The sequence below is a fragment of the Cygnus atratus genome, chromosome 2 (assembly GCF_013377495.2).
Source record: "Cygnus atratus isolate AKBS03 ecotype Queensland, Australia chromosome 2, CAtr_DNAZoo_HiC_assembly, whole genome shotgun sequence".
Classification (NCBI taxonomy): Eukaryota; Metazoa; Chordata; class Aves; order Anseriformes; family Anatidae; genus Cygnus; species Cygnus atratus.
The window spans coordinates 48,080,635-48,096,328 of record NC_066363.1 but is presented as its reverse complement, the minus strand read 5'-3'; the positions used below and the strand labels follow the sequence as shown (position 1 = coordinate 48,096,328).

General features: G+C 40.3%; 2 protein-coding genes across 3 annotated transcripts; one reads left to right on the top strand and one right to left on the bottom strand.

Annotated features, from left to right (window-relative positions):
• The first annotated feature begins 627 nt into the window (after positions 1–627).
• HSBP1L1 (heat shock factor binding protein 1 like 1) lies at positions 628–3,504 on the top strand. The gene is made up of 4 exons (XM_035549856.2): positions 628–672; positions 1,099–1,165; positions 2,186–2,280; positions 3,225–3,504. The coding sequence occupies exons 1-4, from the start codon at positions 628–630 to the stop codon at positions 3,228–3,230; spliced, it is 213 nt and encodes a 70-aa protein (XP_035405749.1). The 3' UTR covers positions 3,231–3,504.
• A 1,015-nt stretch (positions 3,505–4,519) lies between these two features.
• Positions 4,520–13,844, bottom strand: TXNL4A (thioredoxin like 4A). 2 transcript variants are annotated; one of them, XM_035549852.2, is made up of 4 exons: positions 13,589–13,844; positions 13,247–13,420; positions 6,388–6,491; positions 4,520–5,321 (listed from the first exon to the last, which is right to left on the bottom strand). In XM_035549852.2, the coding sequence occupies exons 2-4, from the start codon at positions 13,397–13,399 to the stop codon at positions 5,150–5,152; spliced, it is 429 nt and encodes a 142-aa protein (XP_035405745.1). In that variant the 5' UTR covers positions 13,400–13,420; positions 13,589–13,844; the 3' UTR covers positions 4,520–5,149. The 2 variants fall into 2 exon arrangements, with proteins under 2 accessions (XP_035405745.1, XP_035405748.1); XM_035549855.2 differs by lacking the exon at positions 13,589–13,844 and adding an exon at positions 12,026–12,103 and having other exon boundaries at positions 13,247–13,394.
• Between the last annotated feature and the right edge of the window lie 1,850 nt (positions 13,845–15,694).

Sequence of the window (15,694 nt, the reverse complement as noted above, 5' to 3'; positions counted from 1 at the left end):
CAAACTTTTTTCTTCATTTAAATGATCACTTCTGTCCTGTGAAGCTGTAAGACCCCTGAAGATCAAACCCCAATATCCTTATTTATTGCCTTGCACAACTATTTTGGGGAAAAAAAAAAGAAAAAGAAAAAAAAAAAAAGGAATACCACAGGTAAATAAAATTTAATGATTCTTTAACCAAAAATAGTTGTTTTGTGAGAACATTTATGAGACCGTTTTTTCTAGCCTTGCCATACCTCTCAAGTTTTACAGGGTTGAAAGAGCTGAAGAATCACCAGCTCTATCCGTAATGCCTTACAAATAAGTGAACAGAAAGTCCAGCTAGTACTAACTTTGTAGTAGTAGCTACCAGCATTTACTCGATAGTCCTCTCAAAACCATCGAGTCCAACCGTGAGCTCAGACAAACGTGAGGCCAGGCTGAAAGCCAGCCGGGGAAGACACTAATCCCACTCTCAGGTCGGAGCAAGCAACGCCAGCGGTTTGTCAGGAGATGAGAAACACACAAAACCTGCTTCCTACTTCCCACAGCTGCCTGACAGACACCGACGCGGCCCGGCCCGGCCCCGGCGGGGCGCTCACCTGCCTGGGGAGGCGGGCAGCGGGGCGCGGCGCGGCACCGCGAGCGATGGCGGCCGCCGAGCCGCCGGGCGCGGGGGACCTCCCGCAGCTGGTGAGCTCGGGGCTCGCTCCGGCAGGGAGGCCCTGCGGCCGGCGGAGGGGGGGGCTTGGGACAGAGGGGGTCGGGGCGCCCACGGCTCGGGGCTGCCCCTCGGAACGCCGGGCCGGGCTGGGTTCCCCCCGGTCAGGCGCCTGCCTCGCATTGGGGCGGCCTCAGCGGGCCCCCCCGCCTGCAGCGGAGCGGCTGCCCTGGAGGAATAGGATGGAGAAAGGCAAAAAGCCCACGGGGCGCGCGGCTTTCCCTTCGGGGAGCCGGGGAGGTACGGGGTTTGCGCCTGGGGAGGCCGGCAGTACGAGGGAGGGAGGGAGGGAGCGAGAGCCGCGGCTGTGCGAGGGCTGACCCCCGCCGCGCCTCCCTCCTGTCCGGGGCCTTGGTGGGACCGTCCTGCTTTTTATCTCATCATTTCTTTTTTCCTAGGCGGAGAGTCTGCTGTGTCAGCTGCAGGAGAATTTTCAAGCTCTGACTGAAAAGATAACGCTGAGAAATATCCTCTTTTTAATCTGGGTTACTAGTTCTGTGAGCTAAGTTTTGTAACTTCTGGAGGTGTAGTTCCTCCACAGGGATAGGTTTGCTTTCCCTTCCCTTCTGTGGGTTACCAAATAGATGTAAGGAGTTTTGTTGTTGTTTTCTTTTCTTTTTAAAATCAGGATGTGCTTTTTTTTTTTCAGAATATCAAATTAAGATATGATTGATGTTGTTAGACGCCTATAATATGAAGACAGCTGAAGTGTACCCTATTTCTTTTTTTCCTTTACTAAGGAAATCCTAAAAAAGATTTTACTAAAAGCTGGATCGGTCCTGGTGAGCTAGTCCCTGTACATCAATTCTAGCTTTCAAGTAAAGTACAGGACAAATCATGTGCAACTATTCTGAAGATACATTTTAAAAAGAGCCATCTTCAAAAATGCATTTAAATTAGTGTATCGTTGCATGTCAGTGGGTTAGAAACAACTCTGTTAGGCTCCTGAGTTTGGGAAGGTAAGCACAAATAAAAAAAAAAAAAAGGTGTGAAGGGTCACTGAGCTTTCTCATTAGATGTGGTTAACAAGATCTGTCTCTGCTTTCTGAAACTACAGACTCACCACATTTTACTCTTCTGAAACTCCCCACTTTCAGGAAGTTGCATCTTTAGTGTAAGAGAAGAAAAATAAGTGTTTAGCAGCAGTTATATTTTGATTATTTATGATGACCATATGGCATTACCTAAAATAGTTCCTTGGACAGAAAACAATCTTTTACTCAGAAGATACTCCAGTTCACTCATAGGCAGACAGGAAAGCATTTGAAAACATATAGAACTTGAATGCTTCCCTGTTTCAAGAGAAAGTAGGATTGTCTTGTTATAAAACAATCTTGTGCTACACCTGTGAGCTTCACCTTGCATTAATGTTGAACACAAGTAAGTAAAAGGCTGAGGCATCTTGAAGAAAGCTCCATATTTTTCTCATAGAAGAAAAAATACAATCATAGCATTCATATTTCTTAGTTATCTTTAACTTCTTACTGGAAGAAATGGGCGAGCGCATTGATGACCTCGAGAAGCACGTTGCTGACCTAATGACAGAGGCTGGGATAGAGAATACCGATGAAGAGTCAAGAGTAAAGAAACTTTACTTTTCCTGTATTATATGTATTTCTACTCAGTTTTGAAGTATGGGCAGCACCTAGCATGAAAGTGGTGTTTATGTATTTACTATACCTGCAGTTACTTGGATTTTAATATATACTGAGAATTTATTTAAAATATTTAAAGTTACCCTGGATTTGTTTTTCCCCAAGAGCCAAAATATGCTACCACTTTTGCAGAACCCAAACTGTAGCTTGCTGTGCAAACTAATCCAAAATACATAAACTGAGGCTGTATATTTGTAAGAAAATGTGCGTGGCTTAAAGCATTCCTGTCCACTATTCCTGTCTCTCAAGTATGCTAACAGATGCGGCTGAGGATTCTCTGTGGTATAAATTTATGTACATCTCTTTTAAACCTGCTACAGCTTCCCCGTGTGACTCAGAGCACACCTCATAAACACCTTGCCCAGACCAGAGCAATGATTTATTCTTTGCAGCAATGAAATGTGAGGTGGAAGTTAACAAGGACAACTTAAGTATTGTTGTCAAATACTCAGTAGTATGAGTAGGTGGGCTGCATGATAGATTTTATATTGCTGTCTGTTACAAATGATCCCCCCAGATGTATGCCTTAGCTGGTGTTCTTTGGTATTTAGCTCAGCATTGTTTTACAGTTCCGTACGTGCTGATGTTGCCTTCTTCCTCTTGTTGCAGGCTTTACTGATTTAAACCAACTGAGATCGCTTATGCAGTGAAAGACAGAAATGTCTGTAAATATGTTGAAGTAATTTTGGTGTCTATTTATCCTGCCTTTTTTCTGGTGATAAGCTGTGAAATTATTTTTGCAAATATGGAAAGAGTCTCATGAAGATGTATTTAACTGTATATTTAACTGTATAGAGATCTTATTTTATGCTGAATCACATTCATGAATAATTAAACCACTAACCTACTTATTCACTGTTTCTTTGCAGCACTGAAATGAGGATGTGATCAAGAAAGATAATGGGAGAACAGCACTGCAGCGAATGTGTCATTGCTTGCAATCAGTCACAAAAAGTATCAGTGAAAACTAACACACTTGCACCATGCCATGATAGAAGCTGGGTTTATTCATCCAAACTGTAATTCCTGTAATGAGGAATGAACCACGTTTCAGGGGAGGCAAAAACAATATTATGATAGAAAACTATCCTATACAGCAAGCTTACCAGTCACAAACCTTTTCAATGTAGAAAGTGTATTTCATTTAATATTAATATTAAAATTTTCATCATATTTCTTTGTTGCATTTTTAAGCGTTCTCAGAATAACAAGCTCCTTCTATGACAGTGCTTTTCCACTTGCATGTGCCATTTTGATGCTCAAATTCTTCACATTAGAAAATGAACCCAACTGTACCAAAGTTGCCATCCACTAGACTAGTTTGTTGAAATGGTTTATAATCTGAGTACCAAAATATTTATGGCCTAACCATATTACAGTGTCTTGCTAAAATCACATGGATTGAGATCACACTGTAGGTCAGCCTTGCTATCACTGGGAAGACAAAGTATAAAAAACTCTATCTCTGTGGATAAGCCTGTAAGCAACTGGCAATACAGAATATGCAACCAAGTCATTAATGAATTGTGTGTGCTTAGACAGTAACAGAGTAAATTTTCTATTTAGGTTTATGGAAGCAACTCTAAGAATAACTAGACTTAATTCCATTCTTTAACATTGTGTACTAAGCTAGTTTGATAAAACCTTTGAAATAGTTTGAATAGTATTTACTTTCCTGTCAAGAATGGACAGCAGAAGTAGAAATTCTGTTTTGAACACTTCATTTTGTGACAAACTGGATTCAAAATACACATACCTGATTTCTTGCACAGTCTGGCTTGCTTTTCATTAATTCTCTAAATATTCATGTATCAGTTTAAAAAAAAAAACTAACAAACAAAAACCAATAACAAACATGAAAATAACAAACCAACAGTGACTCCATTCCTGTGAAACCGAAGTTACCAGAAACATGTATGGAAACTTCAAAATCCATACCACAGTGGAATCCAATCCAAGTTTCATGAGTACATGAACACTTCCCTCTACCATTAGACAAATTCAGCTCTAGAGAAAGCACAGTTCATCCTTTCTTCAAGCATCAACTATGCAACCAGCTCCAGAACTGAAATTACCCTTTGGATCAGAATCTACTATGACGTATTTCAAATGACTAGCATACATAATCACCATGAAAAAGAAATTCCACCACCACAACTTAATAAAGTTGATTGAGGGGTGGGGGGATCACTGAAGATGTTTTTATTTAGCTTTGTTAAATATTAACAAATGCACCTTAATATATTCCCTTTTGTTACTGGATACAAAAGACCAAGACGCTATGCAAGAAAATCCACAAAAAAGTGACAAGCCTTTATCTTTAAGATTATGATTTTGCATCCAATTACATTTGTTTTCATTCTCAACTTTAAAGAACATTAAGGCATATCAGTGGACCTCGTTTTATTCTTCTTAAAAAAAGCTATACTATAATTTTCTCAGGTATTTATGCAACAAAAGCAAGCAAAGACAGTTGAAATGTTTTTCTACAAACAGGCTTTTTGTGTACAAAAATGCATCATACCAAAAGGTCAACACAGAGTAAATGTCAAAAAAAAAATAATACAGCTACAGTATTACTGCAGTCAGACAGTTCCAGGATTTGTCTTCTACCTTTTCAAAACAAAATTCAAAGCTTTTAAATAATTCAAATATGCTCAAAGTTGAACGATTTGAGGTTGTTTTTTTTCCGTTTTTTTTTTGTTTTAAATAGACATATATATAGTACGCACATACACAATAATAAATTTCAGTAGATGCAGGGGCTAAAAGAAAAGGCTGCCCCAAAGACGTGTCAGTATCTGTATTTAGTGGAATAATCTTTTGGCGATACCACCAAGCCTCGACCTTTTCGGGCTCCTCTATAAACAGTTTCTATAATGTCAATCATCTCTTGCTTATCTTCCATTGCCCAGTTGATCTTGTTGTTATTACCTGTACCTAAATCAATCATGATGTGTTTGTTCCTTTACAGGGAGAGAAGAAACCAAACAGGTTAATAGAGTTACAATTCAAAAAGAAACTTTATCTATCCCCCTAAGAATGCTTTGTAGATTTCAAAAGAAGCCTTATAACAATGAGGTTATAAGTGTCAAAGAAAAGGTATCCGCTCCTGTCACCCTCAAATTGACGTTTTATTGCCTATTCCTAAAGCTAGAACAAAGACTGCAAACATGCTCCCACAACAAGAATGCTACTCAATACAATTATTCTTCAGTATATTCCTTATTATTTGTATTTCTTTCCCACTACTATCTAACGCAAGAATCCCACACTTACCAGTAGTATGTTTTACACCAAAGTGGGTGCCATAGCTCGAGAAATTTTAGTACTTTGGGTATATCTTTAGAGCAAGTTTGACAAGGTTGACTCCTATATTACTGCAGCATGTGTTTTTTTTAAGAGTTACAACTTTTTTTAAGAGTTAAAAGTGTAAGAGTTTTAAACTTTTTTTAAGAGTTACAACAACAATAGTGTTTTTTTTAAGAGTTACAACAATACCCAAAGCATAATAAAAACAGTTTTCACTATCACTAATTTGTGCTTTATCATCAAAATACTGTTACTATGCTAATTGGAAAACAAGTCATTTGCCTATTCAATCGTATAATACTAGAATGGTTTGGATTGGAAAGGACCTTAAAGATCACCTATTTCAAGCCCTCCCCCCCACGACAGGCAGGGACACCTTCCACTGGAGCAGGTTGCTCAAAGCCCCATCCACCCTGACCTTGAACACTTCCAGGGATGGGGCATCCACAGCTTCTCTGGGCAACCTGTTCCAATCCCTCACTACCCTCCCAGTAAAATTTTCTTCCTACGTCTAATGTAAATCTACGTTTCAGTTTAAAGCAATTACCCCTTTTCCTATGAGTATACTCTCTGATAAAGAGTTTGTTCTTTTCTAGAGCAACATAAACAAACATAAGCATCAGTATGCTGATATGCATTTGGAAATGATCTATAGTTCTACTGAGACACTGTACTAAAGACACATTCACAGCTGAGTTATATTCTAAAACCATCATGTACCTGAAGAAAAACATGACTGTACAGGGATCGTACAATTCATACATCTTGTTGAAGTCTGGTACTTCAGTGATATCCACAAGATAAATAACAGCAAAGTTTTTTACCTAAACAAAAGAAACAGGAAATACAAAAGCAATATATATTAACAAGCCTTTGATTAATTGTATTAGTGATTAAAAGACCTAGGCTTTCATAATTGCAATGTTTATTTTTACAGTTAACACAGTAAAAAATCACAGTAAACGGTCTTGTCATTCTTTTTAACCACACAAGGACCAATTACATGGAAAATACCCTTAGATACAGCCAACATGTTAATTTCACATCCAGTTTCAAATGGAAAGAGACTATGCTAAATGAACATCCAGAGAAACAAGCCTTTGTATACAGCTGCGACCTTACAGTGACATGCACAGCTCTAAACAAGTAACTACTTAAAAAAAAAAAACTGCTGACACATTTTACCCATTTTACACATTTACACATTTTACCTCTGTTGTCAGCTGCTTACACACTTCAGAAAAATTAATCATCTAAAATGTCTTGGTGCCTACCTCCAAGCTTTTTTTCTCCTCTAAACTACCTAATTTAACTAGGCTCATTATAAATGAAAATAAAACCGATAATTTAGTAATAAAAACTAATGTTTTTGACAGTTGTAAAGCTGAAAACAGGAGATTGAAATTTTAATTGATAATGAAAAAATACCCTGATGAGAAGCTGTTCTCTAGGCAATTCTGGTTAAGATAGGTTTTCATTTTCCAGAATTTCTAGATTCTTCCCCTTTACTTTCACAGTGAATGTCTTAATCCCTGAAAGAAAACTGTCATGTTTTTGTTTTCTATACAGAGCATGTTTGACCATAAGGAAGCCTTAGGCCTTAGTTTCTAAACTTAGTTTATACACGTGAAGGTACAGCAGAAGTTAATACATACACATAAATTAAAATACATGACTGCAGGCATCTAGATTACACAGACCTTTAAGGTATATAATTAAATATTCATGCACTGTTCCATGGATGCACTCTACCTCCATCCTTAGATAGAAACACTATCTTCATCCTTCCCATTTGACTATGCAATGCCTGAAATATAACTGGTCTAAGATTTGTGACAATCTTACTGCTTCAAAGTGCTTTTTACTTGCTACCTTTGCTATCTAGCATCTGGAAGTGCTATGGTAAGTGTAATTTCTGGTTGATGTAAAGATGTTTTATTTTAGCCCAGAAAACAGGATTAGACTGCATGAGAAAAATCTTATTCATGGTGTATCCTGTACTTAAACATCCTAGCAAACACCTCAATTGAGAAAGTGTGGAGATGCTCATTCACAAAAAAAACAGCAGCACATAGTAAATAAATTTTGACAGACTTCAGAACAGTTTCTGCATTATAAAAAACAATCACACTTTAAAGGTGAAAATAAGTATTATTTTCAAAAGTATTTTGAAAATAAGTAGCGAAAAGAAGTCAAATCTCTTCTGGGTTGAAGCACCATTTAAATAGTTTTTATTGTGCTATTATGGAGCCATTGATAAGCTTACATTATTGGTATAATCTAATGAAACCATCCTATTTTAAAAATGTTCCAAACCAGTCAAAAGGTAAAGCCTTAAAAACCCAAGTTAGCCATAGTATCATACTCAGACTAAACATTCTCTGAATTAATTATTCATTCCCATTTCAATTTTACATGAAATATTTCTAACAAACTTACGAGAATGTTCAAAATGAACAATTTGACTGAGAATTGACTGAAGTTACTCTCTGGTTAACCTTAGGAGGCAAAAGACAGGTTTAAAAAAGTAACTTGAAGAGCCTGTTTTAATTTTCTCCTATTATTTCTCCTTCCCTCCTACTGATATTATTAGCATCAGCAGTACAGCTTTACTGTGTGCGGAAATTTCTGCAACAACACAGTAATTTGGCAATTCTTACAAGCTAAACAATCTTTGGACAATTATTTTTAATTTGGAGACAAGAAAATGGTTTTAAGTTGAACCAAGTATTACTACAAGTCTTAAACTAAGATTTTACTTCCAAGAACTTTGTACTTCACATAGTACTAAAACAACAAAACTTTTAAAGTTAGTTTTATATTATGTACATTTGATTTAGTCAAACTGCTGCAGAACCAGAAATGCTTGTCACTATTAACAAGCCGCAGCAGCATAGTATAATAGTATAATATAATATAATATAGTTTTAGAAAAAAGAACCAGAATTAAAGAGTGTATTATTTTCTGAAACTCGGATACTTTAAAATTATTAACTAAAAATCACTCAAGAGGACTGTTTCATCTGAATCACCTTTGCACAGCATATATGCAAGTTACCAACATAATCCAAGTATCTCAGACATTAACTGAATCTTCCTTCTCTCCTACATCGAAATAAAAGAAAAAGGCTATTCACTTTAAAGAAGTGGAACTGATGACACACAGTGGCTTGCTCAAAACCTTTTATGATGTCTAAAGCAGACCTCAAAGCTAGATAAAACACAAATTTTAATTCAGAGGTTTAAAAATTCTATTTTTCCCCGACGTTTCTTGATTTCAGATCTGATGACTAGAATCAAGCACCACAATGAAGAGATACTATTTTACAGCATTTACCCCTCTGAAACCACTTAGCTTCCAATTGCCTTGAAAAAGGATGCGTTTTGTTCTGTACTTGGGCACTGGCTGCCAAATTTACCCATGATATCAGCCTTGCCACAGATCCCTACAACATATGGAACATAAGGTTGGCATTCAGGCCTAAGAATGAAATAGATAGAGAGATAGGTAAGGGGCTAAAAATGGAAAGGGTGATGCAGAAGCACCACAGTGGAACATAATATCTACTGTTCAGTGGCATGCCAGACTGAGCACGCTTGTCACTGAGAGGCATTTTATTTCAACACTATTTAGAGGCAAGCCCTGCAGAACTACTCAAATGTCTCTACACAGTACTGACCAGTTTTACAGCCTGAAGGAGTGCTTACTATCTCAGCCACTGTATTGGAACAAAAACAGTAGTACAGAGCACCTGAGCTACCTTCCCACAGAGCCAGCTTTATTTTCTAAGGCTTGTTTAGCCTAGGCTTTTTAAGCAAAAGCAATTCAAGTCTTTCTGGATTCAAGCTGGCACAGAAGCAGGAGTTCATCTATACTTGAGCTATTAAGTATATGGAGACTTACTCCTTATATCTTAAATTCTCCCCATCCACCGCAACATGAATCCTTGTTCCAGAGAGCTGTCAGCTCAAAACTACATCCCTTTGCTATCATTTCAAGGCAGAACAAGCTTTGCTATCATTTCAAGGCAGCAGTTGCTTAGAAATTCTTTCTTAAGTTTTAACTACATATACGATACGGGGACATCAGAGCAAGAATTAAAACACAACTCTGAGGAAGCAAACCACACTGCAAAAAACAGTTAAAGTTGTAACAATTCAGACTCCACTAAGGTACCGAATTTAAACAAAAAATATGCTGTACGATGTGCAAAAATCTTGTGGTGTTTTAGAAGTTGAACACATAACAACCCAAGTTTATTGTGAAAGTACTTAACCTCATAACACACACTGGGATATAATAAGTTTGCTTCTTTCTGACGAAAAAAAAAACTCCACTGGATATACCTTCTTTCAAACAGTACCACTTTCTCAACACCTGAAGATAAAAACCCATTTTCAACAGAAAAACAAGGGAGAGAACTTGTAGGTGTATTTATTTATGACATCCTTTATCCATCTTTCAATTCAAAAACTTTGTCTGACAAGACCATTGTAGCTGCTCTCCCTGGGGACAGGAGAGAATAGGGGATAAAAAGCCAGACAGCAACACAGATACAAAATTTATCAAAATTTATTTTCATAGATTGAGCTTTAATTTTGGTTTTGTTTTGATTTTTTCCCCTTAATTACAGTAGTTTCACATATTAATCTACGTTATTCAACAAATATACACAGAAACTAAAGTACATTACTCCTTCACCATAGTTACAGGCCAGTATTTTAATGCTTTACAGAACTGTATCTGTTTCAGTGGACTACTATTAAATCTTTAAATGGAATGCCTCAAGACTATAAAGCAGAGGAATATATAGGACACTTAACATCAGATATAGCTGAACTTAATATACAGATTCTGTAGATCCTGTCTCATACTTAGCTGGTAAATAAAAGATGCAAACACGGGAAAAATCAGATGCCAGATAAAATAAATATCATTTCTCCTGCAAAATTTCATTATCATTCCAATAAATTTAATGCAACATCAGATTGCCACAGCATGACCAAAGACTAGGATGAATTGCAAGGATCACATTAACTTTCTTTGTATTTCTGGTAGAGGTAAAGCCATCTTTTGTTTTAATTTCAACTCCCTTGAAGAAGTAAGAAGAAATTTCTCTTGACTTAAGGCCCAAAATGCATACAGCAAATACCTACAGAAATCTGCGTCAAGAACTAATATTATATCTTCCTAAAAAGTTTCTAGACCTTTTTTTCATGTTTAGATGTCCTATGGACAAAGAAATCACAGGAAAAAAAAAAGAGGAACTATGAATAGCTTTTGCAACAATTGATTCAAGTTGAAGAACCCTAGCAGACTTGCACCACTGAACTGAAAGAGGCTGTAAACACCATTAACTAGAAACTTGAAGGTCTGCGTTGTTGTCAGACAATTTTCTCATTCCAACTATGCTGTAAATTTAGGTGTTAAATTTATATGGTAGAAGACATTATACTACTAAATGTAACGCATAGAGCTAACAATTTTGAAAAACATAGGCATAAGTAAATGGATTAGCTTTGCTCAACTTTAACGATAAACACTAGTAACTATAATGCCAATGTTTTGGGTTTTATTTTTTCCTCCTCTCCTTTGCTTCTCCACCCCCCCCCCCCCAGTTTTCCTCTAACTTTAACAGAAAGGCAGAGGTACAACTAATGCTTGAGCAAAAGCCACAGCTGTTCACACTTCTGATTATGGTTAAGTAAACGCAAAACATTTGAACAATCCTCCCTAATGCAACACTCACCCAATACAACCTATTCAGTGAAGTGACCTGGCTTCAAACCAGGGTAGGATTGTATATTATTTTAAAGAAAAGGTAATAAAGAAATTTAGCAGCCAAAGCAAATCATTGCAAGGAATGGGCTTTTGCAATTTTGAGCCTTCTCTGAAAAAAAAAATAAGGTGTTCCAGGGGAATCTGGTGAAACTCAAGTTCTTAGATTTTTGTTTTGGCTGGGTTTCAACCAAAACATCCATCATCTTAAAATTGTTTGTTTTGAAACTCTTTGAAACCATGCCTCTTTTTCATGTTTAACATTGAAAAAAAAGTTATAGGTTAACTATCAGTGAAATACATTTAAAGGAGAATAATCTGCTTTGTATTTTCATATGGTGTTCTGGTTTCTTTTCCCTAAAGGATTCAAAGAAACAAACAAAAAAGTAAAAACCAACAGAACGGCCCACCTGATTTCATATTTTAAAGTATAGATAATATTACCGCTACCCTCAAATGTAAAAAAAAAAAAAAGTAAAATATGGCTGTGTTTTCTTCAAATATAGCATGTAATTACAGCATCTTAACATTCTGTGTTATTCTCTGTATAAACACCTGTACAATTGAACATTTACTCACTCTTTAAAACAGCAGAGATCCGAATATGGCTTGTAAGCAAGAGGATGAGGAAGGATCTCCCCCTTTAATCTGCCAATTCTGCAGAGGGAGATTTTTAAATAACAAGTTACATTGTTCTTTCATCCCCCAGTCACCCCTACCTGCCAAAATGTCTGCCAAATTGCCAAGCATCCTGCCAAAAGCAAATACTAAAAGTGCTCTCAGACACTCCCACCACATTAAACACAAAAAAAGTCTAAGTTAAACCATGTCACAACTCCTTACTGTATTCTATCATATCTTCACGTTTCACTACAGACATAGATACTTAACATAGGGATTTTAGAGACAGAAGTACACCTATTTAACAACACCATTAGAATAGAAAGGAGAATACCACAAGAAGATCTATGTGTAAGTTATGGAGTACACATAATTTGACATGAAAATAGCTGACTCCTTTTCCTACCCAAGTTTAATTGTAACCACTCCCAATTCAGATTTCTTGTTTTTTTTTCCTGTGTGATTCAGGTAGAGAAGAGCTCTCGGTTTTCTACGCGTATCACCATGCAAAGCCTTTACTAAATGCACAATCAGCTCTGATTTGCCTTTTAAAGTATGTAAACACAGTCTAATTTTTCTTCAATATCTCTTTCTTAAGTGAGAAACGGGCTGTCAGCAGGCATTCAGTTTCTATCTGAAATCAGCTTCAGCATCTTGCTCCTAAAGTTGATTACAGCCCATGCAACTCAAGAGAGCGCCATCTATTTCCAGAAAGGATATCACTGATACATTAATCAACACCAGCCAGAACTTCGCCAGGATTTTACCATTTTTAAGTGTCAGTATGAATGTAACTTTTAAAGTTAATGGAAGCCTGAAGTTACTACGTACTCTGATTGTAAAGCAATAGTGCTGCATTACCTAGAGCCATGACAGTCCTATTGCCAAGCACTTGCCTCTGTTTGAACGATAACTTTCATTAGGTGATGTTTTATTAACAGTTAGTGACCATGACTTCTGAACTTGCAACGCTTTTCATGACGCTAAATGTTATAAACATCAGGGTAGTCGGCAGCTTTAGGAGATGCTCAGGAAAGTGAGCCAAACAGCTCCATTGCTACCTCCTAATGCAGGAATACCTCTCCAGAAACCAAATTACAATCCACCTCAGACTCTGCATAAGCCACTTAAAACACCGAGAGCTGAAAGCGTCCCTCCCGCGGTACAGCTCCGGGTTACCTTCTCGGCAATGCTGTACAACACCTCGTCCATCTTCATGCACGTCGGATCCCAGTCGTGCCCGAAGCGGATGACCACGACTCGGTCCTCTTCCGACAGGATGGCCTGGTCCACCTGCCAGCCGTTGTGTAAGTGCGGGAGCATGTACGACATCTTGACGGGCGAGCGACCGGCCTGCGGGACGACAGGGACCACCCCGGAGCTGAGAGGGGCTCCCCCGACCAAGCGCAGCCCCCCCACCCGGCTGCGGTTCCCGGCCGCTTCCACAACACCCGCGGGGCGCCGGCGGCCACCGCGAGCCCGGGCCCCCCGCAGCCCCTTCGCGGCCCCCCGCTCCCTCACCCCGTGGGCGTCCTTCTCTCGGCGGGACCGAGCGGCACAAGCGCTGCCTGCACGGAGGGGAAATGACGAGAAAAGGCAGCGCTGCCCGGCGCGGCGCTGGTAAACGTGCTTCCGGGCCCGGGCTGGGGGTTGGCTGCAGAGACGGCCGAAATGGTGGATGGCTGCAGTGGGGGTGTCCCTGCTGCTTGGAGGCTGCTTGGTCCAGGTGGTTAGGCAGGTTGTGCTGTCCGACAGTCACATCCACAGGCGTCCCCCCTCTCAAGAGGGGTGTGGAGCCGTGCTGGGGTGCCTGGTGCAGCCCAGTAAAATTAAGGTCACCTCAGCCTTCTCCTAATTTCTGCTACTATCACTTTATGGATATTAAAAACTTCCTGTGCCTCCATTGGATTTGGCCAAGGAGATACTGCAACACAGAGAGCAGCTTGTATTTTCTGGTTATGGATTATTTTCTCAGTACATTAATTTGTGACAATAAACATCTTAATGATTGAGCTAGTGATAATTGTGGCTTGAATGCTGGGTGAAAATACAGATATATCGTAACCCTGTGGATCACAACAGCATATACATCTTCTGTGTTTCTTTCCAATATATCTTAACACCACAAGCTAATCCCGTCCTTGGAAGCTGCAGTGCCCTATACCTGGTACTAGTCATATCAAAGTACCTTATGCCCTGTCTCCTTGTATTGAGTTTACGTGGCTTTGGTAGGTTTTGGTAGTGGGAGTATGCAGGGGTTGCCCTCTTGAGAAGAATCCAGGAGCTGCCCCGTATTTCAAGGTCCAGTTTCAGCCAGCTCCAAAGGGATCTACAGCTGGCCAGAGCTGAGCCAATAAACGATGTCATTTGTGCCTCTGTGAGAGCAGATTTAAGAAATGGGAAAAAAAACCGCTGTGCAACAGCAGCTGGGAGAGCAAGGAGTGAGAAACAGCCCTGCAGCCCCCATGGTCAGTACAGCAGGAGGGCAGGAGGTGCTCCAGGCACGCAGCAGCAGTTCCCCTGCGGCCTGTGGAGAGGCCCCTGGTGGAGCAGGCTGTCCCCCTGCAGCCCACGGGTCCCACATGGAGCAGATCTCCACGCTGCAGCCCGTGGGTGGAGGAGCCCCCGGTGGAGCAGGTGGATGTGGCCTGGAGGAGGCTGCGGCCCATGGAGAGCCCCCGCAGGAGCAGGCCCCGGGCCGGAGCTGCAGCCCGTGGAGAGGAGCCCACGCAGGAGCAGGGGGTCTGGGGGGAGCTGCCGCCCGTGGGGGACCCGTGCTGGAGCAGTGCTTGAAGAGCTGCTGCCTGAGAGAATCCCACACAGGATCAGTTCGGAAAGGATGGCATCCTGTGGGAGGGATCAGACCCCATGTTGGAGCAGCGGCAGTGACTGTAAATCACATAATCACAGAATTGTAGGGGTTGGAAGGGACCTCAAGAGATCATCGGGTCCAACCCCCCTGCCAAAGCAGCTTGCCTAGAGCAGGTTGCCTAGGTAGTCATCCAGATGGGCCTTGAGTATCTCCAGAGAAGGAGACTCCACAACCTCCCTGGGCAGCCTGTTCCAGTGCTCCGTCACCTTCACAGGTGACTTTCTTTCGCATATTGGTACAGAATATTGGTTCTTTGGTGCACATATTGGTTCTTTTGCATATTGGTGCGAATCTTCCTGTGATCCATTTTGTGGCCATTACCCCTTGTCCTATCCCCACAAACCACTGAAAAGAGGTTGGCCAAATCCCTCTGTCTCCCACACTTAAGTTATTTGTAAACATTAATAAGATGTTTACATCCTGGTGCATCCCTCTCAGTCTTCTTTTCTCAAGGCTGAACAGACCGAAGTCTCTCAGCTTTTCCTCGTAGGGAACATGTTCCAGGCCATGTATCATTTTTGTGGCCCTCAGCTGGACTCTTTCCAGGAGATCCCTGTCTTGTTTGTACCGTGGAGCCCGGAACTGGACACAGTATTCCAGGTGAGGCCTGACCAGGGCAGAGTAGAGGGGGAGGATCACCTCCCTTGACCTGCTGGCCACGCTCCTTTTAATGCACGCCAGGATCCCATTGGCCTTCTTGGCCACCAGGGCACACTGATGGCTCATGGCCAACCCGTCATCGACCAGGACTCCCA